The 26,582-nt window shown below is 37.2% G+C and overlaps 5 protein-coding genes across 5 annotated transcripts in view; 1 reads left to right on the top strand and 4 right to left on the bottom strand.

The window, feature by feature from the left end:
- LOC141437851 (sodium-coupled monocarboxylate transporter 1-like) overlaps positions 1-9,874 on the bottom strand; it is a 31,257-nt gene extending 21,383 nt beyond the window's left edge. Inside the window, exons 1-9 of the mRNA XM_074101393.1 lie at positions 9,177-9,874; positions 7,640-7,799; positions 7,137-7,202; positions 6,723-6,774; positions 5,808-5,875; positions 4,380-4,534; positions 2,363-2,503; positions 1,875-1,983; positions 344-453 (exon numbers count right to left, since the gene is read on the bottom strand). Of these exons, the coding sequence (XP_073957494.1) occupies positions 344-453; positions 1,875-1,983; positions 2,363-2,503; positions 4,380-4,534; positions 5,808-5,875; positions 6,723-6,774; positions 7,137-7,202; positions 7,640-7,799; positions 9,177-9,388 (1,073 nt within the window). The 5' untranslated portion in view covers positions 9,389-9,874. The remainder of the gene's footprint in view (positions 1-343; positions 454-1,874; positions 1,984-2,362; positions 2,504-4,379; positions 4,535-5,807; positions 5,876-6,722; positions 6,775-7,136; positions 7,203-7,639; positions 7,800-9,176) is intronic.
- A 2,148-nt stretch (positions 9,875-12,022) lies between these two features.
- On the top strand, positions 12,023-16,256 carry Rrp42 (exosome complex component Rrp42). Its single transcript, XM_074101412.1, has 6 exons — positions 12,023-12,214; positions 12,297-12,493; positions 14,112-14,277; positions 14,979-15,158; positions 15,526-15,749; positions 16,136-16,256. Exons 1-6 carry the CDS (start codon positions 12,158-12,160, stop codon positions 16,236-16,238), a joined length of 927 nt encoding a protein of 308 aa, XP_073957513.1. The 5' UTR covers positions 12,023-12,157; the 3' UTR covers positions 16,239-16,256.
- A 23-nt stretch (positions 16,257-16,279) lies between these two features.
- Positions 16,280-23,723, bottom strand: LOC141437876 (uncharacterized). Its single transcript, XM_074101432.1, is given in 9 exon segments — positions 16,280-17,108; positions 18,099-18,284; positions 18,815-18,958; positions 19,123-19,325; positions 19,328-19,731; positions 20,253-20,422; positions 21,902-22,069; positions 22,828-23,004; positions 23,615-23,723. Coding segments are annotated over 9 exon segments (1,635 nt in total). The 5' UTR covers positions 23,649-23,723; the 3' UTR covers positions 16,280-16,959.
- Positions 23,724-24,590: 867 nt separating this feature from the next.
- Positions 24,591-26,234, bottom strand: LOC141437857 (uncharacterized). The gene is made up of 2 exons (XM_074101407.1): positions 25,535-26,234; positions 24,591-24,985 (listed from the first exon to the last, which is right to left on the bottom strand). The coding sequence occupies exons 1-2, from the start codon at positions 26,232-26,234 to the stop codon at positions 24,672-24,674; spliced, it is 1,014 nt and encodes a 337-aa protein (XP_073957508.1). The 3' UTR covers positions 24,591-24,671.
- A 7-nt stretch (positions 26,235-26,241) lies between these two features.
- On the bottom strand, positions 26,242-26,415 carry LOC141437872 (biogenesis of lysosome-related organelles complex 1 subunit 5-like; the record flags this gene model as incomplete). Its single annotated transcript, XM_074101427.1, is given in 1 exon segment — positions 26,242-26,415. A coding segment is annotated over 1 exon segment (174 nt), but the record flags the coding sequence as incomplete, so codon positions are not given.
- Positions 26,416-26,582: the final 167 nt, after the last annotated feature.

Raw genomic sequence — 26,582 nt, 5'->3', positions numbered from 1 at the left:
TAAAATATAAGGAATAATTTAAGTGACTAGAGTAGTGGTCGATGAGTATTAATGCTTTTTATATTTCAGGATCGAAAGGAAAACCTTGTCGTATTCGTCGCTAACTAAGAAGTTTATCGTTTTCACTGCCCCTGGGAGCAGTAGACCTGGGTATTTGATATTAATTTCAGCTAGATGCTTCCACGCGTTCCTGAGATGGTCTGAAAGACGGATGGACAGACAGACGGACACTAATGGGAACTTAAATATTCCGTTTTTGCTAACTAAGGTACGGAGTTATAAAAACTTATATTCTAGAAAGTTATAGTTAGGTAGGTACTGAAGAAACATTTCAATATCATACCTTAATGCTGCACTGAATATGCCAGCCACAAAAACGCCGGGTAACCCTGGTATGTCTCCAAGAACGTCCATTACAAGTAACGGTAGAAGTTGATCCTTTGCTTTAGCGAGCTGATAAGAGTAGACAGGAGATAAATATTATGATATTATTCTTTTTAGCATTATGACAATCCCCGCACCTCCACCATGCAAGCGATGGAAAGAAACTCAAAATAGATAGGTACAGTCGAACTAACTGATTCATGTACCAGGATAGAACCTTTTTTGAATCAAATTCACTATAATTTCCTTGACATTAGTAGCACAAAGGTTCTCTACCCTGGCACATGATTGGGTTGGTTTGACTGCACTTCAGTTTACTCCGTTTAATTTTAGATTTTAATTTACGGTCAAATTGTAACACACATTTCTCGGTATTTCGAACACAAATTGACTAAAAATACCTACATGTACATTTATTAGCGCTATTTATTATATTTTTACTATATAAGTTAACATAATTTTTAATAGTTACATTGTTTTGTTTTTTAAAAACGTGTGCAAATTTTACCGTTAAGTTTCAAATGTTAAAATAAATGGAGTATAGTTTCGATGATATTTCTGATTTGGGACTGATTCGTGACCGTGATACGATTTTCATTTGTTTATTTTTTAAGGTAATGCCACGAGTAAATATTTTCTTTCTTTCTGTAATGGTTCTAAAACAAGAAGGTTTTCACAGAGGCGAAATATCGCTAGATGGCGTTAGTATCGTGAGGTCCGTTTGACGTTTACTTGCGATTGGCTCATTTGATTATTTAATCAATCACGAGCAAACGTCATCTAGCGATATTTCCTCTCTGTGAAACCCCTAATTTCAGGATCATTATCCTATAACTATAATAACGCTATATCGCTATGTCTATAATGTACCTATTCCCCGCGATCGCTTGTAGTTCAGAAAGGTTTGCGCTGTCAGTATAATGGGGACTTTGATTGAAACCGAGCACGCTGCAGAGAGGGGGTAGAGTATAGATCTAGCATTTATTTAACTGACATTGCATAATATATATTTTTTTTAAATTTAATTTAGTAGATATAAGCTTTGCTAAGTTTGGAACTAGCTCAATGGATGTAAATTCACCGACGACATTTATTTCTTTTCTGGCTATTGATATTAATAAGTATAATTATAATTGAGCATAATTTTATTATTCTATCTATCTATCTACAACAGCCCTTATAGCGCCCGTCTTCGGACATAGGCCTCCTCTCTACTTTTCCAGTCTTGCCTTTTCATTGCCACTCGCATCCAGTTTACGCCAGCTTGCTGCCGGATATCATCTGTCCATCGTTTTGGTGGTCGTCCTCTACCGCGGGTGTTAGCACGGGGTCTCCACTCCAGGACTCTTCTCGCCCAACGACTGTGGTCCATTCTAGCAATATGTCCTGCCCATCTCCGCTATATTCTCCACCACTCGACTATCTTCATTCACTATATTCTCCATTATATTATTAAATGTCTATATTTGGTATCCAAAAATAGCTCTTACCTTCGTTGTCAAAGGATCGCAATCGTGGAATCTTGCGTATATCAGCAATCCACAGTAGAGGCAGAAGCAATACAGCGTAGAAATGCCGATACAGAACAATACTACAGCACTGGAAATAAATAACATAAAAAATCTGTAATAACATTAGGTTTTTTTCTATTCTGCCATGATAGAATAGATAATAGGACATTGAATCTTTAACTGCATTGAATCGTATTTGGTAAGATTTTTTTCTATAAGGAAATAAAATGACGCAAATCTTTGATTTAAGCAATTTTATTAAAGTATTAAAAACCAAGTAATATATTAAATATATATATATATTTCTAATGAATTGGTACTTTATGGTACACCCCTGTTTCTTACTTCATCGACTACTTAGTGACTTCTTTGTCGAGCAATTAATTTCGTCAATTTCTGGCGCACTGCTGGGCAATGGGCATAGACCACACCCAAAGCACTTTATGTAGTTAGTCAGTCATGCTTACCATTTAGCGCCCCGTAAGGTTGGTAGAGCCAGGTAGCGCTGCACCATGGTCTGGTTAACAGAATTGGCCTGTAGCCAGTAGATGAAGCCTCCGACCACGAGGTTCCAAATTGTATGCCGAGCAAGAGGATTGGGATCCCAACTGATGGCAAAATAGTTTTAGATTTTAAAGGTTGCTAGAGATGGTTGTATGGAGGTTGTATGAGATTGTTAGCACTATTCGTACTGAAGTCCGTGAAATAAAACATCGACAGATGGCAAAATAGTTTTAGATTTTAAAGGTTGCTAGAGATGTTTGTATGGAAGTTGTACGAGATTGTTAACACTATACGTACTGAAGGCCGTGGAATAAAACATCGACATAGGTAAAGTAGATTGACAAAACTAGGATTTGCAATAGATATATCAAGATTTGTTTTCTTGATAACAAGAAAAAAATACAAACATTGGAACATAGAACCCCCTCCTTTTTTGAAGTCGGTTAAAAATTAAAACTTAACGTACAAGCAAATCTAAATTTAAGCTACTCGTACCGCAATGGTCACTTAAAATAGGCCGGGTTTTTTTTTCTTAAAATAGTTAGCTGATATAAAGACTGCCAATGATATGGACTCAGGAGGCGTATTGCCTTACGTTTCTGACACTCGCGATCGCAATCAAATGACAGATTTCGCATACAAAAACTGTCATTTGATTGCGATCGCGAACGCCAGAAACGTTAGGCAATACGGTCTCAGGTCCCAGCATTTAGTAGTTTTCAAAATGTTTTAAAGTATACTTTTTTAAAATAAAAGATAGGCTTTCGTTCAACCACAATCACGCCTTAGTAAATGTTCGTTCTCCAACAAATCGTAACATTCAGGGAACTTTGACGCTATATGATGTATTAAAAAAATGTTTGTATTTTAAAAGGAAACAGGAGATACTTGTGTTACCATCAATCCAAACAAAGACATGTAGGTATAATTATGTTGATTTATATATCCGCTTATCAGTGTGGGTTGAGCAAAATACGATTTCATGATGCTCTACCTAACAATAGATCTCGCATTATTTAAGTGGGTGAAGAAATAAACAAGATGATAACTGGCGTTGTTCAGTTCTATTGGTAGCAATTGTGAGCCCACACAAAACGCCCAAGAGATCCAATAAAGGTGTATTTATTGCCTCAAAAGTTTCACAGCGTATTTTTCACATAAATGTAGTGCAGGTGCAGGGCGCTGCAGGGCTACTACGAAACTCGAAACTCGAAGTTCGTGTCGTGCGGTCCTTCTGACACTTATACTGTTTAATACGAGAGCGAGATACGAACTTCGAGTGTCGAGTTTCGTAGTAGCCCCTGCTGGCTATATAAACATGCTTTCGCGAATAAAAGCTTTGGTTAGCAGGGCTTCCCAAATTTATTTGTACTGTGACGCCCTTGGGACTTTGCCATTTTTATACGATGCCCCTCAACCCAGCCCCCAAAAATACTTACCAATTTTATTACTAGCCTGGTAACAGGTTATCAGAAAAACACTCTTTGGACATTTATAATGTTTATTAGAAAATAAGAACGAAATCAAAATATTAGCATAAAAATAAAAAGAGATCGACACGCGACGCCCCAGTGCGTCGCGACGCACAGTTTAGTAAGCCCTGGGTTAGGGTCTAACTAATAATTTAGAAACTTTTATCTATGTATGTACAATTTTGTATAAATACAAAATGCATTTAGGTTATCATTATCATCATCATCATATCAGCCGTAGGACGTCCACTGTTGAACATACGAGTAGGCCTTCCCCAAAATTGGATGTGCATCATCATCAGGGGTTTGCCAATACTCGCAACGCATGGCAAGCGGGTTGATGAGTGCATTATAAGATGTAAGGTTGCCAAGAAAACGCTGCTACGGCACCCACGTGAGAAGAGAAAGGGGTGAAGGTAGGGAAGAGATTCTAACGCCGTCGCCCCACGGCACAACTACTTATGTATAGGTGTAGTTTATATATGTGCTCTGTATTTGAAAGACTTACTTAGGCATTTCTATTCTCCCGGAGTCCATGTTCCTCTGCCAGACAACACCTATACCACCAACATCAATGGTTCCCTTAACGGCCACCAGTGCCATAGCGCCGACCATTGCCGTTATTTGAATCACATCGGTCCATACTACTGCTTGCAGACCTCCCTGACACAAAGAAAATTAGGTTATAAAGAATGATTAGGTACACGAGAATAACGACGTTGCATTTCAGATAAATAAATGCGAGTCCTCACCACTATTACGCGTGTGTTATACGAGGTTAAATAACTGAAAACCAGAAAGTAGTTTTAAACATGAAACTACCGTGAGACTCACTCATATTAAATATATTGACCCAGATAACACACGTCTTAAATCGAGTTTAGCCGACATGTTTCGGGCTTATCCGTAGCCCTTCCTCTTCGGAGCAACGCGACTCGGCGGCTGCTGTGCACGCGTACTGCGTATCGTCGCTAGTCGCGCAAGCAGACGGATCTAATCCTGATTTTTTCAAATTTTCCACCACCGGTTTAGATTTTAGAGGGACGCCCGATATTAATGAAAATTCTCACTTTAAAGTTGAATATTTTGAAAAAAAATCACTATATCGAAAAATCGTTTTTACAACCCCCCTATTGGTTTTAAAAAACCTATCCAACGATACCCCACACTACAAGATTGGATTAGAAAAAATCACCCCCACTTTACGTAGTCTTGTCTATTAAGGTACATAATTTTTTTTTTGTAATTTCTTATTGTACTATTTTGTCGGCATGTTTACATATATATATTTCGTGAAAACTTAACAGCTTTCTAACATTGATAGTCCCTGAGTTTAATGCCGGGGGGGACAGACAGAGCAGGCAGGACTGACAGACAGACAGACATGGCGAAACTATAAGGGTTCCGTTTTTGCCATTTTGGCTACGGAACCTTAAAAAACGGCGAAGCGCATTTGACGAGTACAAATTTACGAGTGTACGTATAGAGTCAGAGCGTTTTCAGACGCCGATACCGATATCGTGGCAAGTAAAATGTATGAAATATGCCTGTCTTACAGATTATCCAATCCGATATCGGATCATATTTCATACATTTTGCTTGCTAGGCCGATACCGATATCGGATCGGATAATCTGAAAACGCTCTTACGAGTGTTGGAGGGTCTTAGGTTTTCAGTTATTTTATTAACACCTTGTATTTTATAAGTATTTAAGTACCTAGTTTAGATAGGCACGCGACTATACCTATTGCCATCCAGGAAGTCGCGTGATTTTGTAAGAATTAGACATTAATGACATTGTAATAAGAACCACGGCACGCGTCATCGTGAATGACTCTACCTATAACGGACACCGTGCGGTGTCAATGCACGCGGCGTACAAAAGAATTATCGTTTCAAAACAACAATATTTCCAATAAATAATAGACATACTCACTGCACTGGTATAGAAGATGCAGACTAAGCACACGATTGGCGTGATAATGTGGATATCTACTCCAGTAACTGGAAAAAACATTGATCGTCATCATCATCGTTGGACAATGGGTTATCAAGAGCAGAGGCCTAACTAACGCGCGGGCTCTTGCCATCGCTTTCACCATCTCTTTCTGTCACCATCTTACACCGTTAGACAGAAAGAGATAATACCAAGCGTCCGCGCGTTAGACAATACGGCCTCAGAGCGGCATAGTGAATGGTCATGGTGGGTCTATACCAGAGGTTCCCAAACTTATTTCGTCTAACGCCCACTTTGAAAATTAGTTATTTTGTAGCACCCCCATTTTTTCACCTTAAAACCTCAATAACATATAAGTCTCGCCTAATGAAGGCACAAAGGTGAAGATTTTTTTCTGGGCCCCTAACCGCCCCCCTCTAGACCTCCAGCGCCCACTAACATATAAATATACACATCGTAAAATTAAAGTTCCGGATGTATCGTTTGCCCTAATTTCATTAGTGAAATAAGGTTGATCCCTTTGTTGATCTAAGCATTGTATGTACAAAAAAAACTCGACAATTAGAAGTGACACCCAATAATTCTTGGTTTTTATTCTCGAAATTTAATGTCTTTCATAAGTTGTACATACAACTTAAAACAGTCGTGAGGCTCCTACAATTTTTCGGACCACGACTCACATAAAAAAACTTGTAATTTGGGACAATGCTATTTAAGTGCCTATATATTTGAGAATGTCTTTTTAGAGGTCTTTATGATTAAATATTCGTAGTCTTTATGGCTTAATTTTTATTTACAGGACCGGTACTTATCCGCTTGTGAATTTTTACTCAATAGTTGGGAATCTCCTACTCGTCTAAGTAAATAATAATTTTCAAAGTATTTGACACCTACCCTGATTGAAAGCCAGCGCGGGAACATAAATAACGATTGGTAGCCAACCGATCTGAAAAAGTAAAACATAAGTACCGATCGCGACACAATAACAAAAAAGTTTTTCAGTTTTCTGATATTGAAATAACCGAGAAATTAAGTATTACCATTGAAGTTTCTTGTCCAGCCGATCTCGAAATTGATTTAGAAAACATTTGTTTCAAATTAACACATACAATCGAAAAATGACAAGGCACTTCGCAAAGTCAAAACAAAAGTGTAAAATTATGGGTATAAAAGTACGATGTAAGCGCTAGAGAAGTACTAGCAAGTACTTAAACATTATTTTTACCTAGTCGAACAAATAATAGAACACTTTTTTATAAATATTTTTAAATAATACTACTGAAACATTAATTAAAGTGCAGAACTTACCAAAGTAAATGCGAATAAAATCGATCCAAATAATCGTACCCTGTTGTCGAATCTCATTGATAAGTACTGGAAAAGAAAGGAACATTTTATATTTTATTTGAAAATAGATAACAATAAACTAAGTTTACATTAATACACACGGAAAAGACACAAATTGTGAGTATGAATAGTAGATTGTTGCACCAAGCAGAAAGTTATTTATTATTGCACCGAATGCCGATTTGGAGCCCGAGCGTCAGCGAGGGCTTTAAAAAGCACGAGGGCAATATAAATTACCTAATGTGAGGTGCATAATCTGCTTTTCTTTTAACTATTACAGGAATAGTAGACGAAAAAAAAACTCATGCTAAACAATTAATAGGAAAGAAATGTCACTAGCAATCGATGATTCCATTTTTGTAAGTTAAACGACTAAAACTTAACGTTTTCATTAATAATGCGGAACATAGTGCGGAACATAATAATTAATTCAATTTAAACAATAAACAGTTATGTGTTCGTACCTCATAATTAGAGGTGATCTTGAGCTCGTGGAAGACCGGCAGATAAACTTGAGTCATGACAAAGGACATGAGAAAAATACCGCCCATAATAAAAGCGTATTGCGTCCCGTACATGTACACTTCTGTTGGGGATCCCAGCAATGTTATTCCGGATACGAAACTGAAAAAAAAGTTAGTGCCAAAAGAAATGCCAATAACAATTATAGTATATACAGATGGTTCGTCCTTGCTCACTGATTTTCAGTGAAGGTTTTACTTCGTTTTTTTTTTTCATATGGGATAATATCTGTGAGTACCAAATCTACTTCAAGTGCACCTACCTATAACGTCAAGCAATCTAGGTTTCGCAGTGTGCATGATGAACACAAGAGTTTTCTCTTTCTAACAGGTAGACTTGTGAAAGGGATGAATTTAAGCCCGCGATTAAATCTAGTACCTAGTTGCTACAAATGCAGGCAGTTGATTAGCAAATGGGACATTATACTAATAATACGTTAACTTTCCAGCTTTGAGATAAATTTGGTCAATTTCTATGGTATGCAACGTGTGGTACGGGTACGTATACGTATGAGGTTTTTGTATCAAACGGATGATGGGCTTACAAATGCACGGGAAATATTGTAGGTCTATACCTGTACGTACACCCTCACGACAATAGTCACAGTTACTATCTTTTCTTCGACCGTCATGACCGTCATAAACAGCTTGACAGATATAAATAAATAGTTATTGCGATTGCGACCGTGCGCACTTTAGACAATGAGCATTCGGTGTAACGATTACTTTTCCTTTAAGTATTTATTCATATCTCGATATATAATGTAGTTCAGTTCGAGATAGATACTTTTGTTCCTATCAAGAGCTGATGGGCTCGGTTCAGTCACGACAGTCAATAACTTTCCATCCAGTAATGGGATTTTCCAGCAGGAAAAATAAGAAAAAAATAGGTGGATCGATGACTTGGAAAAAAAAACACAGGAAAAGACTGGATAAATTTGCTACAGAGAAAGAAAATGAGAAAAGGATTGAGGAGTCTTTTACCCTTAACGAACAACTAACGTACTGTATAAAAAAGCTATAATATTAATATAGGATAATGCAAAAGAGATGCTTTACATCCGACATAAAACCTAGCTAATTACCTACTACTGACTGTCTAGTCAACTTAACAAATTAGGCGAAATTTAACAACATACCTCCCGATACGAAACGGGAATAGTCCGACTATTTTTTTTTTTTTTTTTTGGAAGACCTACTTCTGGAATGAGTGCGGACGTTATTGATGTCGTACCTAAGTTAAGTCTTTTAATTTTCGGTAATTATAAACAGTGACTTTCAATATCTTAAATTACTATAGCTGGCTAATAGTAATTTTATGATTTAAATTCGGGTTTTGTTCCGCGTACCTTGATTTTAGAGAAGCTCGATATTTCGGCACAGTTGAAGCGCCATGAAACCAAATAAAAAAATATATCATAAAATTAGTAATGACCGCGATAGTCTAAAACAATGTGGCCAATAGCGGTAGTAATCTTACCTGGCCACAAGCGACATAGCAACCGGCACCACTTTCATATTCCTGCCGCCGAGCAGATAGTCAGTCTGCGTCGTCTGCTTCTTCATGAAGCCCCAGTACACTCCGACGACTGCACTGATAGCCAACATTAACACAAATACCACGTAATCCACCCAAGAGAACTGCTGCATCTGCCCCAACATATCATTCAAGTCACCGTGTAGCTCCCCCATTATGGGATACTAGTACAAGTTTAGCGGAGAAATTATCTTCACTGTTTCTTCTTTGCGCAAGAAAATGGAGAGCTGGAGTCAGCTGAACTTGTCGATCACTTTAACGAAATATTGCTGTCACATGAGCGACGACGCTGGTAAGGACAACGGTTTTTTTCGCATAAACTTGGTGAATTTAAATAAAATGCTTAATGCCCAATCAAATGAGAATACATTTCAAATCATTGCAAATGAATTGTGTGAAGCCTGTGAACTGTTACGATCACTTTGAAACACTTTTGTCTTGTACTAACGCTGCACTTGTTTCGGATCGCTTTAAGAAATACACTCCCAAATATTGTCAGTATTGTCGATTGTATAATATTCATACAAAGTTTTCCGAAGTATCGGTAAGGTTAATTTATAGGAATACTTTGAACATTGATTCCCGATATCATGTCCTAGCTCACAAAGCGCCCTGAGCTCGAATGGCACAGGCCAAGAGCGCAATCTGTTACAATGAAACAATTACGATAACTCGCAATTTAAAGGAGGATGTTGCGAGATCCCCCTCAATGGTTGCGGGGGAATCGAGCACTGACTAATGCTTGAAAACATGTGGGTAACGCTGACCACCGAAATCCTGTGGCCTTGCTGGTTAATCTGAAAACTATTGTTCTACCATGTTAATGACTGAGGCAGTCCTCAAACATACCTAGTTCCATTCCTAGATATTCGACCATTGCGTACGTACTCCACTTCACCGCAACAGTTCATCGCATGAGTTTTCCAATCTCAATTTTACCGTAAAATTACTGTCGTTTATGTAAGTTCCATTTTACTGTACAGTTTTCCTTCAAATTTTAAAGGGAGTGCAAATATCAGTGTTTTTAATTTTATTTTTTCAGCTTCAATCCGGTGGCGAGTGGTCTATGGAGCATTTTCAAGCTGAGGTCCAACGACTCCTTGAAAGTCCAATGAGGGCTATCGTTTTTTGTTTCACTAGATAGCGCACTGTTGCATGAGGTTTTTAAGTAAGTATGGCTTTCAAAGTCTGTTATTACGGGCGTGAAAACAAAGTTTAGATTAAAATCATATTGAATACACCTTAAAACCGTACCATAAAAATATCGAGCATGCCACAGTGTTGCATAGTCCCCGTTTTGTTCGGAAAAAAGGGAGGACAAAGGTTTCCGAAAGACAAAACTGTCTCAAAACACAGACATTCATTGCCCCGGAACGCATACTTGCCATAATTCATTTCAGATATTAATTTCAGAATAAAATATTCACAAAATTATTCTAATTATAAATAAACCCGCGTAGCTCACCCAAAAACTATGAGATTTGACATTTCGGACACCTCACGCTACACTAGCGCCTCTAGTGGCGAATTCATACGCGATAGCCCTCATTAAATAACATTTTGAGGATGGTGATGCTGACGCATTGGTCAGGCTGATGAAGCTTTCCAGATTCTGTAGCGTCTCGGGCATGTACGCAGATACAGGCATAGAATAGATGATCTCTATGCCATTTTACGTAAAAAATATCATCAGTCGTCATGGGCGTACACTCAGCGTACCGAGCTTCTGGCCCCGGCGAGAGCAAGTCACTTTTTTGGGGTCACTTCCTCGTGCTTGTTATTCATACACGTTACACAAAGATCTACACGAAACATATAGTATAAGTACGTAGGTACATACCTAGTGTGTAATACGACGGTACATTGTAAACCGTAAAGCATACAATTTCCAAGGGGGCAGCTGCTCTCCCCTCCCCTGCCCAAAGAGTCCTGTCCGTCGCCATGTCCAACAGTGGACGGACATTCTACGGGAACAACTATTCTTATTTAATTTTTTTATTGCTGAAATTTGGCAAATCTATGTATGACTCAAAAAAGATTATTGCTAAAAACCGACCAAGTGCCAGTTGAACTCGCACACGAAAGGTTCCGTACTACAATTATTAAAAATACGTAATAATAGCTAAAAACCGTTGGAAAATTTCAAGTGTCTACCTATTTATTACGATCAAACTAGATTTTTTTAGACCTACCTATTTAGATGAAATTTGGTATGGATGTAGAAGACATCTTTAGGATAGTTTTCATCCGGTTAAATTACTTAGTTCCCACAGGATCGCGATAAATTAATTATTCACAGATGAACTCAAGGCAACAACTAGTTTACATACCTACATAATATAATCAAACAATAACGTACCGTACTTTAGCTGGTTATTAGCCATCTATTGGCTAATAGCTAAACTTATTGTTATGCGAAAACAGCAGACAAAGTTAATTACAGTACCGTAATATAGATGGCAGTGTTAAACCAATCACCTGTTTTATTTATTAACGCTCTAGCTAATAATATTTTCATGCTAAAAAATAATAATGAGAGCAAAATGTTGTATTTCTCAATTGACTTTTGATGATTATTTTGTTCAAATGATAAATAAAATATGAACGAAACGTTTTGATTTTCGCGTCGCCCAAATACCTGCAGGGCTACTATGAAACTCGAAACTCGAAGTTCGTATTGTACCATCCTACTCGTATTAAATAGTATAAGTGTCAGAGGGACCGCACGGCACGAACTTCGAGTTTCGAGTTTCGTAGTAGCCCTGCTGTAGAATCAGTCTGTCAATTTGAAATTGATGAAGCTGTCAAAGTCAAATACACATGTTTATGTTTTGTGAAGGTTTTGTGGGTCGGTCGTTTTTAAATTGAAATAGGTGCTGAACTTAAACTATTTGACTTATATTAAATGTAAATGTTACGTAAAAATGCCTAATCTTCTTTTAAGTTCCGCTGAGAAAGTATTTATCCTCCACGGTGTCAACGTAAGTAACGATTTCTAACCTAACTTGACTGTAAGAAACAAAAACAACCTTTAATCATTTCTTGAAATGCAATTTATTTCAGGATGATTACCGATCAGACGGAAGGTCTAATATGGATTACAGGCCTATGGAGCTTGAAACTGATGTAGTGAGCCATGCAAGTGGCTCTGCCCGGCTTCGTTTGGCCAATACAGATATCTTAGTTGGTGTTAAAACAGAAATAGATGTTCCCAAACCTGATAAACCGAACTTGGGAAAGATTGAGTTTTTTGTTGATTGGTGAGTACTGGCAAGGTTTGTTTTGATATCATATTTTATACAAGTATGTAAATTCAGTCAAATTCATATAGGCATGGGCAATTAAACCAATGGGTGTACTGAACGGGCTCAACTTGTTGTAAGGCTCTCAGTCTAAACAATCTGCAGGATTTCAAAAAGATCTTCATTTTCTGGTTAAACCTTTTAGGCTGTTATAACTAGAATTACCATTGTTATATGATATAAATAAAAATTTGATTACACAAACCATTTTTTATGAGAATTGTGCCCTTGTTGTTGGATCTTATGTACAGTTAATCAAACTTAATCACATACCATGCTGGAGCATTTGTGCTACTTACTAGTAATCCATATCATTAGTAGTACAAAGGTTCACCATTGACATCCTCATACATTTGCCAAATAAATCAAAAGTGAAATTAGTTATAAAATGGTTCCATACCTGATTCAGTTTTCTTAACCATAACAGATGAATAAACAATTAGTTCCCCATTCGCCGGATTCTTGTTTCGTCTGAATTTTTCAGTTAAAGAAAACTATAAAAATGTCTGGCTTTAAAAATTATTATTGAGGACAAAGGTGGTATTTTACCTGGAAAATTATCCTGTTTCCTTTAAAATATGAATCTAACCTATTTCTAGGCAATTGAAGTTATATCCTATTGTGCAACTACAAAACAAGCAAGAATCCAACAAAACTAGAATCTGGCGAATCAGGAACTAATCAAATAAATTGAATGACATACTAGGGTGGAACCTTTTCACTGAAGATGTCATGTTGACATTCCATAATTCTATTCCATTTTCCAAAGAGACCACCGTGAAATTAATTGTGAAAAGGTTCTTACCTGGCATGTGATTAAGTTCTGTTCTTCAACTGTACTTATAGAGAGTATTTCATTCATATTTTAATCGATCAATCTCCAGCCAAAGTAACTGGAGGTCTATGGAGTAGGAAGGCCCATGACCAAAAGTGGACATTTTATGGCTAATATGATGATAATAGTGATTTGATCATCTAATATGCTAAATAATGAAAATAAAGCAAACTGCTTTAACAGTTCTTTTGTTTATGTTTTGTTTCATATTACATTTCGCCAGGTGACAAGCAAAAGTTGCTAACTCCAAAAAACATATGTGGAATATTAACCTGACAATGCTATGGATAACTTTGATTATCCCTCTTGACTTGAAGTGGTAATTAGTGGCTTTCTTGTCTCCCGACAATTTGCTTTATGTTCAATATAAAAAAAAACTTCATGTGTATGCTTACTGACATCTTGCATTCTGACATCTATTGCCGAGTAGCTTAACTATTTAGGATGTTTATGTTACATGCGATTTCCATAGCTTTGCTACTTCTCACTAGATGGGTCTGTTAGCAAGGTTACTACTCTGACATCTATTATCGAGTAGATTCACTATCTAGGGTGTTCATGTTACATACGTTTTTCATAGTTTTGCTACTCCTCACCAGATGGGTCTGTTATCAAAGTTACTACTCTGACATCTATTGTCAATAAATGACAACAAATAATTTAACTTCGCTGCAATAGATGGCGTTAAATAAAAAATGCTTGTAAAAGTGGTGCTAATGAGAATTTCCTTTTTATTTTCAGTTCTGCCAATGCCACTCCAGAATTTGAGGGTCGTGGAGGAGAACAACTTGCTAATAGCATAGCAAACCTGATGCAACGAGCTTATCATTCCTCCCAAGCATTTGATCTCAAACAACTTTCCATTTTAGAAGGAAAACAATGTTGGAAACTCTACATTGATATTCTGGTAGGTATTTATTAAAATGTATCCTAACGAGAGACCTACTGTGCTATGCTCACCGACCTCAGCAGAGTTTCCGCCTAACAATGTACATGGACAAGGCGAAAGTCATGTCTTAATGTCCATGTTATGCCAACTCCATTAATAGTCGGAGGCTCTACGCTCGAAGTTGTTGACGATTATGGCCCAGCTAGGTAGGTTCAACTTCTTTGACCAGTGTTGCTAGTGATGACTTACGGATCTGAGACGTGGGCGCTAACGATGGGCCTCATGAGGTAGCTCAAAGTCACTCAGGCTATAGAGAGGACTAGGCTCGGGGTTTCTCTGCGGGATAGAATCAGAAATGGTGATATCCGCAGTAGAACTAAGGTTACCGACATAGCCCTAAGAGTTGCGAAACTGAAGTGGCAGTGGGCGGGGCACATTGCTCGCAGGACTGATGGCCGATGGGGTCTGAAGGTACTCGAGTGGCGTCCGCGGACCGGGAGACGAGCTGTCGGTAGGCCTCCAACAAGATGGAGCGACGACCTGGTTAAGATCGCGGGATTGCGGTGGATTCGGAAAGCACAAGACCGATCTGAGTGGAGAGCCTTGGGGGAGGCCTATGTCCAACAGTGGACGACATTCGGCTGACATGATAAGAGACCTCCTGTAGTAACGTCATCTCCCAATTTTTAATCATCTCATGGTAAAATATTTTGTTTCAGATTTTAGAAAGTGGTGGTAACTTGTGTGACGCCGTTTCTTTAGCAGTTAAAGGTGCGCTATTCAATACAAGGATACCACTGGTGAAAGCCGTTTTGATGGACGGAGGGAATGTAGACTTGCAGCTATCTGATGATCCATATGATAGCAAACTGTTGGATGTAGGATCTGCTCCCCTTTTGGTAAGAACATTGCTGAACTGAGAAGAGCAACATAGTAGTCATCGTCATCATGAAAATAAATCATGCCACCTATATATGTCCCATGCACCGGCCTCCTCTCAGAGTGAGAAAGCTTGGGCCGTAGTTCTCATGCGGGCCCAGTGTCAAATTTTCAAAAACAGAATCGACAAAAAAATCGCATAATTATCAAATCAAATCACAAAATTTCGTTGAAAAGTGTGACCTGTAGAGAACAACCGGACATCCGTATAGCATTTTTGCTCAAGCTGAAGCAGATACACTTCACGCTCGCTCCGTCATATGTTTTCATGCTAGCTTGGTGTAAAGTAAACCCACATTATAAAATTGACCATACAAAATCCTCCAGGTGACATTATGCAAAATCGGCGAGAAATGCGTGGTTGACCCATCGGCAGAGGAAGAGAGTTGCAGTGCCGTATCCCTGATCGTCGGGGTGACTGGCAACCCTCGCCATTACTCCACAGAGGCGCTGGATGCAGTGCCCGAGGGTGGCAAGTGCAGCACAATCGCAATAAATGGGCCGGGAAGCGTGGCGCAACCTACTTTGAAGGATGCTATCAAACAGGGAATGTAAGTCCTATTGGGTGGTGTTCAAGAAGTTAAGTAATTTGACGTTGGTAGATTACATAACTTCTTGTACATTGATACAGAAATACAAAAATTCTCAAGTTGCAGATGATGCCACTAATATTATAAATGCGAAAGTTTGTTGTTTTTTTTTTTTTTGTTACCTTTTCACTTCTAAACCGCTGACCGATTTAGAAAAAATTCGGTTAACAGAGTTTGAATCCCGGGAAAGGACGTAAAGATTGTTTGGATTGCATAGTTTTCGCGGGATAGCGATAAACGAATTCTACGCGGAGTCGTGGGCAACAGCTAGTCTTTCATAAATCACTCAGATTATCATCATCATCATCATGACGACTCGAAATATCAGATGTTTATATTATTTTCAGAATCGCTGCTAAATCTCTGGATAAAGCCTTGGGCCACGCCTTATTACGAGAGAGAAAAGAAAACTTTGGCCCGAAGAAGCAATCTTATGGATTTATCAAATAAAACTTATATAAAATCAAATACGTTATTAATAACACCAAAAGTTTTCCCATAATATGCCTTTATTGATTAAAATATTAGATACATCATCCATGTACTATATCTAACAATAATTATTTGAAGACTAAAAATTATTAGTCGTATTTTGTCATCACTTTATGTATCACAATCCTTCTATTTAAGGTTTTATAGGCCATTCCTGTTTAACTCCGCATCGGAATTTATTGATATCACATTACACAATTCTACCTGGTTACTTTAGCCTTGTTTGCGGTTGAAAAACTGCAGTTTATTTGATGTAGAGTAAATGCAAAGTTGATAGGAATTTGAGTAGCCAGGTGTATGTATTGTCAACTTTTAGAAGTTAATTGACTACTGATGCAATTATCTTGTAGACCACATTTATTAAATTAACAACAAAGATATCTAAAAATGTCATTTTATAATAATAAGTTGAAAATAATACAGGTGCATAATCAATAGTCATATTCAAGTTAGTAAAGAAAGCACTTCATTTATGAACAGTGTTAGCAAGAATAATTATGTGCTAACTTTACGATTAGACATCAAAGTAAAATATCGATACAGTCATATAATTCGTATATGAACGATTAGAGATACACAGTAACCGTGCAATGAAATCCACAAAGTACACAAGCACAGTTCAGCTACTGCCCGTTAGATGGCGTTGTAGGAACTGACCATCATCCGTCTTATATCGACTTTACTTCTGCTTAGGGTTGACCGGAGTAAGGAGGTCGAGAACAGCAGCGATATTCCCGTTCTTGCTTTCCAAAAGCTGAGTCAGCCAGCCACCTTCATTGGTGAAACCCATTGAGAGCATCTGCTGGATTGCTCCGTCGATATGGGGAGCTGTGGAATAGAAAGTGACATCAAAATAAATTATTTATATTTTTGAGTGGTAAATTGATAATATTATGAGTATCCCTAATGGCTGCAAGTACAACATTTCTTTTCAGTTACTAATTTGTACTGAATTAACTGAATTTTAATAACGTCTAAATGGCACACGTGACAATAGAATAGTTAGCCACTATTTCCTATAACTTGTTTTTCATAAGAAATAACTATTATCTTAAATTTTTATTAATCAAGGATTATGTGTGTGGTTCATAAACTTTTATTCCGTTTTCTAATTCATGGCCATATATCACAGCTACTAATAAAGAGGTTTAGCTTTACGCTCTTTAGACAGTAATATCGAAAACTCAACAAAGTCACGTAATTTTCGTCTAAATAGCAAGAAAAAAAGTGTAGTTTTGAAAGTAGCACAAAACAATGTTAAATTACAGTCATATCATATCTAATCGAATAAATTTGTCAAACATGTCCCCATTCGTTTGTTATTGCTCTGCAGATTATCAGTGAATCAGACAGTTTATGGTATTGTGACTCACGAATAATGTACATAGAACACTTTAATGCTTTGGTGACAAAAAATACCTACTATTCAAATTCAGATGACATTTTATTTAAATAACATCTCTTATTAAAATCGTGTATATATTTACTTTGCCCCCATGACCTCTATGTGAGTGCTAACTTTCAGTTATGAATCATGGAAATTTTTGTAAGACAAAAGAACCTAGGGCGACAAATGGTTTTGAACATATTAAATTTTCATATTTTTTTTGTATTTCCTTAATTACTAATCACCGTTTTCCTACGATTTCTCGTGTTCTAAGGGGGAGGACAGATTTCTTATATCTGCTTATCAAATAATCACGCAATACGTGAGCGACGTGCCCTGGCCGCTTTCCTAGGTATCCTAAGCTCGTGATATCTCAGTATACCTAACATAGATTGTAATTCATAATGTCATAGAGATATCTTTATACATACTAGGGTGGCGGTGACGCGGCGGTTGGGATTGCGGCGGAGGCTGTTTTGGAGCCTGAGCCGGCTTTGGCTGAGCCGGAGTTGGAGCCGGGGTCGGAGCCGGAGTCGGAGCCGAAGCCGAGGCCGAAACTTGGGCCGGCGCAGGGGCAGGCTGAGGCTTGAGCGGCTCAGCTTCTTTAGTATTCAACACTAGATATTAGAATCAAAGTCAATGATGGGATATACGCCACAAATGAAATACAGCAGAAACGACTGACAGCCAAATAAAGACAGTAACTTCGCACTTCAACCCTTGAAAATAGCAGTAAAATGTAATTTACTGTAAAAACAAATACAGCCCGACTTTTCCGTCGGCTTTTTACTCACTATGTCTGATGTCATTAGTCTTTTTTTTCCTTTAGTTTACTCCCTGGTTCAAAACTAGTGAATTCTATTATAAGGCATTGAGGTCTAGTTTGTTATTTCTATGGCGAACGGAAACAAAAGCAGACCTTAATCACTCAACATATTCAAAACATCATTGTCCTTAGGTTAACTAGCACAAGGTTGGGACAAGTCGATTGTTGCTCAAATAAATTCACGTGCGTAATCTTCACATTTTATGCTAGCATCATTCACTTAGATAGCTTAATTGACAAATGAGCCAAAGATAAATTAAAGCAAGGAGAGAAGAGGCAAGAATGAAAACGATTTCAACATTGATAGTATGAACTTTTTACCTGCAGTAGCCATATTTAGAGGCGGATACAGGTTTCCTCCAGAAATGTTGACGCGTTGCTGGAATTCTTGTGGCAAGTTGAAACCGATCGGATTCTGCTCCTCTGGGGCAGTTGGCTTTGCGTTCACATAAGCTTCCATCAATTCTAAAGACAGAAATATCTTATTGTTAATTGGCTCAGTGACACATAGTAGGTACAAATTATTTAATGGACCAAGTTAATTTCTCAAGCAACTAAAAAAATATTGGTCAGTTTGTTGGGCAATCACTTATAGTAAAAATAATTATAATTTTGGACTTTGATCATACCTTTGTCCTGGTTGACCATCATCCAGTCATCAGCTTTGTCCAGGGACGGCTCCCTCTTCTCTGCATTGCTAGTGGATGCTTCTGGCTCGGTCTTGATGGGCACTTTATCAACAACATTCACTTTTTCAGCTTCAGGGCTCTTCCTGTCTCCTTGTCCCATCTCATCGTCATCGCCATTGGGTGCGTTGACATTCAAATTTAACTGAGTCATGTAAGCTTCGAGAATCTTCTGAATGTTTTGAACATTCGGTTGGAAAGGGCAGCCAGGGCCAGGGGTGTTGGTAGGAGTGGCTTGAGAAGTTTCTGGGGCAGTCTTCTTTTGTTTTGAGTGGTGTCAGTTTTGATGTCTTTTGGGTCGTTCAGGGCATCGCTGTTGACATCGCCGGCGAGATTGGCGAATTCGTTCATGTAGGTAGCGAATGTCTCGAGCCAGCTGGTGCGGGGGCGGCGCTCACGGTGGTCGCGGTGGTGGTCGCGGTGGTGGTCGCGCTTCTTCTCTGCGCTGCGGTCGCGGCGGTGGCGCTTGTGGCAACCCTCTTCTTCGGGGGCGATGGCGACGGACTTCAAGAAGTGGCGCGAGCGCTTGATGGCCGCTCGGATCAATGCGCGCTGCGGGAAGACTTAAAATTATGCTTGTGGACAACCTAACTAAATTAACATGATTTTAAATGTGATAAACACTTGAATACTGATATTTTAACAAGTACTATTAAAAGAAGTATAAAGTCCAAGGGTCCAATTTATAACGCCCATAAGCCCTATCTACAACGAATTAAGAATTAAACTTTTCATGTAAACATTACACTCCTCTACAACGTTAGCCAACCTGAGACGTAATTATAAGTAAGAATTAGCACCATATATTTTCATCTCACTTTAACACATCAATTTGTCTTTAGATTAGCTGGTATGGCCTAATTAGCAGACTTTACTTATGAATCAAAGCGAAGCAAGTTTTCTATAATCCGATCTATTTCACTTTAAAATATTTAGAGAAGAATAACATCATCATCATCATATCAGCCGCAGGATGTCCACTGTTGGACATAGGCTTCCCTCATAGACATAGAGAAGAATAATGCTTGACCTAAATAATGGAATGTAATCTACAAATAGAAGTACAATCTTACCGGCATGGAAGGAGCAGGCACGCGCACCATGCAGTGGTCGGGATGGACGCCGCTGGCCTCGCAGCGGGCGCACAGGTCATAGTCATCACAGGAGGTGCACTTGTAGCGGTAACCTACCACCATGCCGTCGCAACCGTCGCAAGTCACCCCGAAGTGCTCGGCACTCGGGCCTGATCATAACAACAAAAATTAGTAGAAAGCTATGTAGAAGATATGGAGAAGTACTTGTAGTACAGAGGATGCAAATACGGGTCAGGTTTATTTTTTGCACAATCTTTTTTCCGATATTATGACACTTTGTACTTTTATGTGCATTAAATTAGGTTAACGTAGCCGCATTTAGCGTACCTACTTGCCCTGATAATAGATTTAATGAAAAATTATTAACTTGACTTTTTCCTCAAATCTTTGTCAAGTGTTGATTGATGGGATCTTATTCAGTAGTGCTTATGTTGCATAATCAACAGTTAAATTTAATGATTTAATTGTTATTTTACGAATGTAACTAGGTAAACTAAAAACCTTTAAATGTTGTAGTACACTCCCAAAATCAGTTAAACAAGTAAGGATAAGAATCTCATGTATATTAAAGAATATTTGTATAAAATACAATACAATACAATAACTCTTTATTGCACACCAACAGAGTAAGCAGTACAGAAAACACAAGTATATACATACAATTTCGAAAGGCGCCAGATATAGCGGACGACTTGTATGTATGCATAAATATATAGGTATAGTTTAGGTAAGGTAACTAACTATGCTTTATTGCGATCGAATAATTAACTCTTATGATGCAAACTTTTACTGGCTCAAGGGCAATAGAAGTCATTGCTCTAGCTTATTAGGTGGAAAAATAAATATAATTATTTGTAATTACAATTCAAGACAATTATAATGTGTGCAGCAGCCCTTGAGTTCTGACTTGTTAATTATACTGAGTAGTAATGTTTATTGTTATGATGCTTATAATACCTATTTATTTCACAAGTTCTAAGACTATTTTGTTCATATCTCAAAGCTGTTTGACTGCTTTTAAGTGGTTTGCTGGATTAGAGAATAAATTACCATAATAATTTATAAACTGACGTAAATAGCTACAAATTCTGCTGATCAAATTTGCTTCATCATCTAGTATTTTTTGTTGGAGAAACAGAATTCCAACATATTGTTTATTGTTTACAACCAACTCAGTAGCTATAAATATTTGCCTTATAATTTTTTTCAAACTACACAATTTGCTACCTCAAACAACTATGTAATAAAATAAACATGGGTTGCTAGATTGTTTGGTTTTAACCTAACTCTGGTTTTTGACGGGAAAGTCCTTTTTTTATCCCATTTACTTTAAATTTTGTTAGTCCAGTCAAGAAAATCTTAATGATTCAAAAACACTTTATTCAATTGAACCAGTAGATTTATCCATTAAGAAACATTTTATTTTTTTAACACTTCTATCTTTGTATGAAAGATGTAATGTTGTAAATTCTCTAACAGTTTTATCTCAATTAAATTAGATAGTTTACAGTGTATGTCTAAATTCTGCCATCCAATAAAATACCTAAACAGCCATAAGTACATAACAACTTTTGCAATGAAATGTTAAAAAGTGTAACACTAATAAGGAGCCACAAAGAGAAACTTACCACATGAAACTTCAGGGAAACCAGTGAGCATGACCTCAATGTTATCCTTTTCATCATCAGACTTGGGCTTAGGGCTTACATAGAGCTTGTACACGTCAGCGCGCATGGCCGCTAGGGCAATCATCATTTCATCATCTGATGAAATGGTAACATCATCACCATCCTCATCTAAATGGAAAGGAAAAGAAGAAATTATATTAAAACCTAATGCTAGCAGTTCATTTTGAATAGTTGTCAACGCTTAATAATATACTTTGAGAACAATAAAGACAGCTGGTTTCAGTTGCATTTTATTGTACCTAAATATATCAAGACATGACTCTATTAACAGTTGGATCTGCAATTATTGTGCCAAAGGGGATTGTCAAACTTATCCCCCCCTCACATACTGGATACACATTTTTTTAGTTTTATTTACTGGAAAAAGCTCCATTATATTTTATCCTTCACGATATTCATGTATTTTGTAGTGCAAAAGAATAGGTAATAAATAAGTGACAAGAAAAGTTCACTTTAAAACCTAAAATAATTTTGAAAATTGCAAAGCTCTTACTCTTGTCATGGTCTAATGCACTAGACTAGATCAGTAAAAGTTGAACTAATAATAATAAAAATTTAAGCCATTGAACCGCGAACTGAAATAATTTGAGACTGGGAAGGATATAGGATAGTTTTTATCCAGGAAAATTAGATAGCAATAAACAATTTCTCAGCAGACATAGTCATGGGCTTTATAAAAAATTTCACCCAGACAAAATTAGTAACAGAAAATTATAATACTACCATAAGACACATTATTCTTCATTTCATTTAACATTCAATTGGTTACTGAAACCAGTGGCCATAGCCAATGCAAATGCAGAGTTGATACTCAAATGCTGCATGTAAAGGGACTGAAACAAATTTGAAGATCACTAAATATTAACCTTTCCACTGGACAGTGTAGGCCTTTCCCTTAAGTCCGGGAAAAACATCTTGCAGCTTAGCATTCAGGTAGTGGTAGCTTGTCACCACACTCTTCTCAATCCCGAACCTGCGGACCTCTGGCTTGCCTTCAGGCTGCCAGAAGCAGAACACCTTGAAGGGAACTAAGTCTTCCATAGCTGTTTAAAAAAAAAACACTATTTCAAATTGGTTTTTATAGAGCAATGTCTTCACTATGTATATTGTTTGAGGTCCATCTTACATATACTTTCCTGTTTGACAAGATAACATTTTTTTTGTATGGAGTTCATTGTCTTCAATTCCAGATGATGAAATTTTAAATTAAGTTAGATAAACAAAGAGTCTTTAAAGTTTAGTTTTGTAAAGCACTTTAATGTTAAGTACCACTCACTTACTATTGTAAGTAATTAAATTAAATATATCCAGTAAATACAAACGAAATAAATAAATATCGCTAGTCGCCATTTTGATGTGTTGATATACCTAGTTAACTTGAACACAAAAGCCTTACCTTTAGTTTAGCCTAAACACACACAGAGCAAAAGTTCACCAAAGATAGTCAAAAGAGCAATTGAACTACAAAGGAAACTCACAAAACAAGTATTTTTAAAGAATTAATGTATATTTACTTTGACACAGTCTGTTTATAAAAGTTAAATCAAACGGATAACGTCAACCTCGCAGTAAGACTCGAAAGAGAATGTTGTTATTGCGCGGCGTCCGAGCTTAAATATACGTTGAAAATATTATGATTCATCAAATACATACCGCATCGAACGTTGGAGAAGGCAAGACGCGACATAATCAATAGTTGTGCAACCGAAATGTCAAAATTGACAAAACAAAAAGTCATGTTTACGTTTACATACATAAGTGTTTAGGCTATTTTACCGTTCCTTTACACGATAACAGATTGATTTGTTTTGAAACATATTAAAAGTTTAGATTAAGTCCTACAAAGTACGAAGACAAAATGTTTATTTCAGGAGCAAGTGTTAACAGTTCTATTGTACAATAGTCAAAATATGTTCACTTATCAGTTATAAATGCTTCTTTGTCACTTGCTTAATATAAATTATTGAATGTTAAATGAGTAAAATGAAGCGAAAGGGGAATAACTCATGCCCTGGAATCCGACTTATTGAGATTAAAAATAATTTGTATTTTTTTAAATCGTGAATTTAGTGCAGATAAAGATGATCGAACAGAAAAAATTGTACTCTTATTTTTGCTGTTACAGTTTGCTGTGGTACAGGACAGGGGGTCTATTCTATTCCATAGAGTAAGTAATATAATAATACGGGAAAGTCTATTCTGATATTCGCATCTTACCGTCCCTTTCACTCTGCTGTTAAATACTATCAGCCTGAACGGAACGGAACAAAACATTCCTCGAAGTATCCATGTATTCAGCAGATGGTTGGGTCCCGTTGGGTAGTTTGCAGCGGCGATGCTACCGGAGGGCTAGACAGGGCAGTGTCCCGGGCCCCCAAGCTCAGGAGGCCCCTCGGACTCTTGACTTACAAATTATAAATAACAAATCTGGAGTAAGTCAAATTCGGAATACGACGAATACGGAACAAACGATGATTTTGTTGGGGCCCTAGTTTATTTTTTGCCCCAGGGCCTTTGGTTACCTAGCTACGCCACTGGTAGTTTGATTGAGCACCCCCGTAAACAGTTCGAAATTTTATGCTCAGTTGGTGACACGTTGGCGACCGTAGGAATTAATAAATGACCAGAATTAATGTTTGAAATCTTTATTCATAATTGTCTACTAAGTAAATATACAGAAATTATTACAAAATGTACTTGTATCTTAAGTTTAATCCTGATGTTCTTTGCCACCTACTTTAATTTTCTTTTTGTCATAGTCATATGTTTTATCATCAACAAATTTGGGTGGCCCTCCTAATTGTACAGTTTCAGGAACGCTTAATTCTTCATTAAGTTTCTTGGCCAGGAAGTAAATTTCGGCGAGTGCGATGACCAGGGCACACATCACGCCAAGAAGTAGTCGGAAACCAAAGTCTAAATTCCCCACCATCCATTCCACTCCTCGGAACCCAAACAGGAATCCAGCAAATATTGAAATTATGAACTGGCCAATGGCTATCAGCTGTCGGTTCATTTGCTTCACTGAAAAAAATACAAGTTATTACAACATCCTAACTGATTGATTCATAGGCCCATATGAGTCATTATTATTTCCTCCATTGTTTTTAGTCATAATGATATTCTAGAATAGATTCAGTATTTTGCTTGATTATGAAATAATAGAGATGACTGATGACTCATCTCTATAATCAAAAAATTAAAACAATATTGTAATTTAGATCAATTTAGAATTTAAAATCTGTCAAACCGACTGCATAATTCACTTTATACAGAAATAAAACTTTGTACAGAATAGTATTAATCAATGAGTCAAAATAAATTTAAAATAATTAACGATAACTCATTTTCTAATTTGATAATGCAGGCTCATCAATATAAATTATATATGTTTTTAATGATTTTTACCAACAAAACTAAATTATTAAACGGTTCAACTCATATTTATAATACAAGAACAACTAGTTTCAACTTTTTCAGTAGATCTGTATGCATGTTTACAAAAGCGGCATAATTATTTTTTAGTTATACATTAAATCACATCTCTTAAGAGCTTAAGTAATCTTTACTTACATTGAAAAGCGATGCTGTCATCTGGAAACCTAATTCTTACATTATCAACACCTTTTGTCATTTTCCTGTAATCCCTTGCCTCTTGTTGTGACCTAAGTTTAACACATCTTGCTTCTAAAACTGGATTCCTTTTGATCACACTGTTCTCTGGCATTACAATTTCTATCCCTTCCATCAACTCATGCAAATAAGGTGTGTCTTTTTCAGTTGTTCTGATATTGTTGAGATAAACATACAGCCAATCTAAATCCGAGGTCAAAAGGTAAGGATCTTCTCTTTTCTCTTTGGTGACTTCTTCAGCACTAGTGTCTTCCTTTGCTTCAGTTGTTTCAGGCTTTAATTCCTCATTAGTTTTTTCACTGTCTTCTTCATCAAGTGCATCTTTAAGTAAATCATCAATCTCCTCAATTTCACTATCTGCAGCTTTTACCACTACTGCTTCAGGCTGTTTAGGTTCCAACTTCTCAACTGCAGCTATAATTTTATGCAGATTAGAAACCTCTGTTTCATTTAATTGATGTACTGCATTGTCATTTTTTAGCTTAAGTTTATCCTTCATGACCTTAGTTTGAACTTTCAAAAATTTTGAAATGTTATCTGGAATTTCATAATCCTGTTTCAAGGTTTGTAAGAAATTCTTTAATTTTTCAGACGGATAAAGTTTCAGGGATGGATCAATGACACAACCTTTTTGATCCATGTTAGGGTTATTTGGTTATGTTGAGTTTATGGTTAAGGTCAGCGTAAAGGTCTCTTAGTTCTTCTTCTTTTTCTTCAAATGCGTTATCAATCCGCTGGCATTTAAAGTTCATATCATCAATAAACTGATCCCATTCCTTTTGTCTCTTTTCATGGTTTTCAGTTCTTTTTTGTTCACAGACCTGAAAAAATGTATATAATAAAGATGATAAGTACTATTATAGTCAAAACCGTTTAAAAACAATTACTTGCTCACCTGCAAACTTATCATCAGGATGTCGCCAAGGGGGGGCAGGGAGCGGGCAGTTTCTCATTCTCCATATCACTTGCCCCCCCCCCTGGGCCATTG

Source organism: Choristoneura fumiferana, chromosome 18 (assembly GCF_025370935.1).
Source record: "Choristoneura fumiferana chromosome 18, NRCan_CFum_1, whole genome shotgun sequence".
NCBI classification, from domain to species: Eukaryota; Metazoa; Arthropoda; class Insecta; order Lepidoptera; family Tortricidae; genus Choristoneura; species Choristoneura fumiferana.
This window is presented reverse-complemented; position numbering and strand designations above follow the sequence as displayed.

Bases quoted from the DNA above. Each gene is read 5' to 3' on its own strand.
- LOC141437857 (XM_074101407.1), bottom strand. From the start codon at position 26,234: ATGGATCAAAAAGGTTGTGTCATTGATCCATCCCTGAAACTTTATCCG. The intron at 24,986-25,534 runs GTAAGTAAAGAT...TATTTTTTTCAG, and splicing joins TGACAGCATCGCTTTTCAAT to TGAAGCAAATGAACCGACAG.
- Rrp42 (XM_074101412.1), top strand. From the start codon at position 12,158: ATGCCTAATCTTCTTTTAAGTTCCGCTGAGAAAGTATTTATCCTCCAC. The intron at 12,494-14,111 runs GTGAGTACTGGC...TTTTATTTTCAG, and splicing joins ATTGAGTTTTTTGTTGATTG to TTCTGCCAATGCCACTCCAG. The intron at 14,278-14,978 runs GTAGGTATTTAT...ATTTTGTTTCAG, and splicing joins AACTCTACATTGATATTCTG to ATTTTAGAAAGTGGTGGTAA.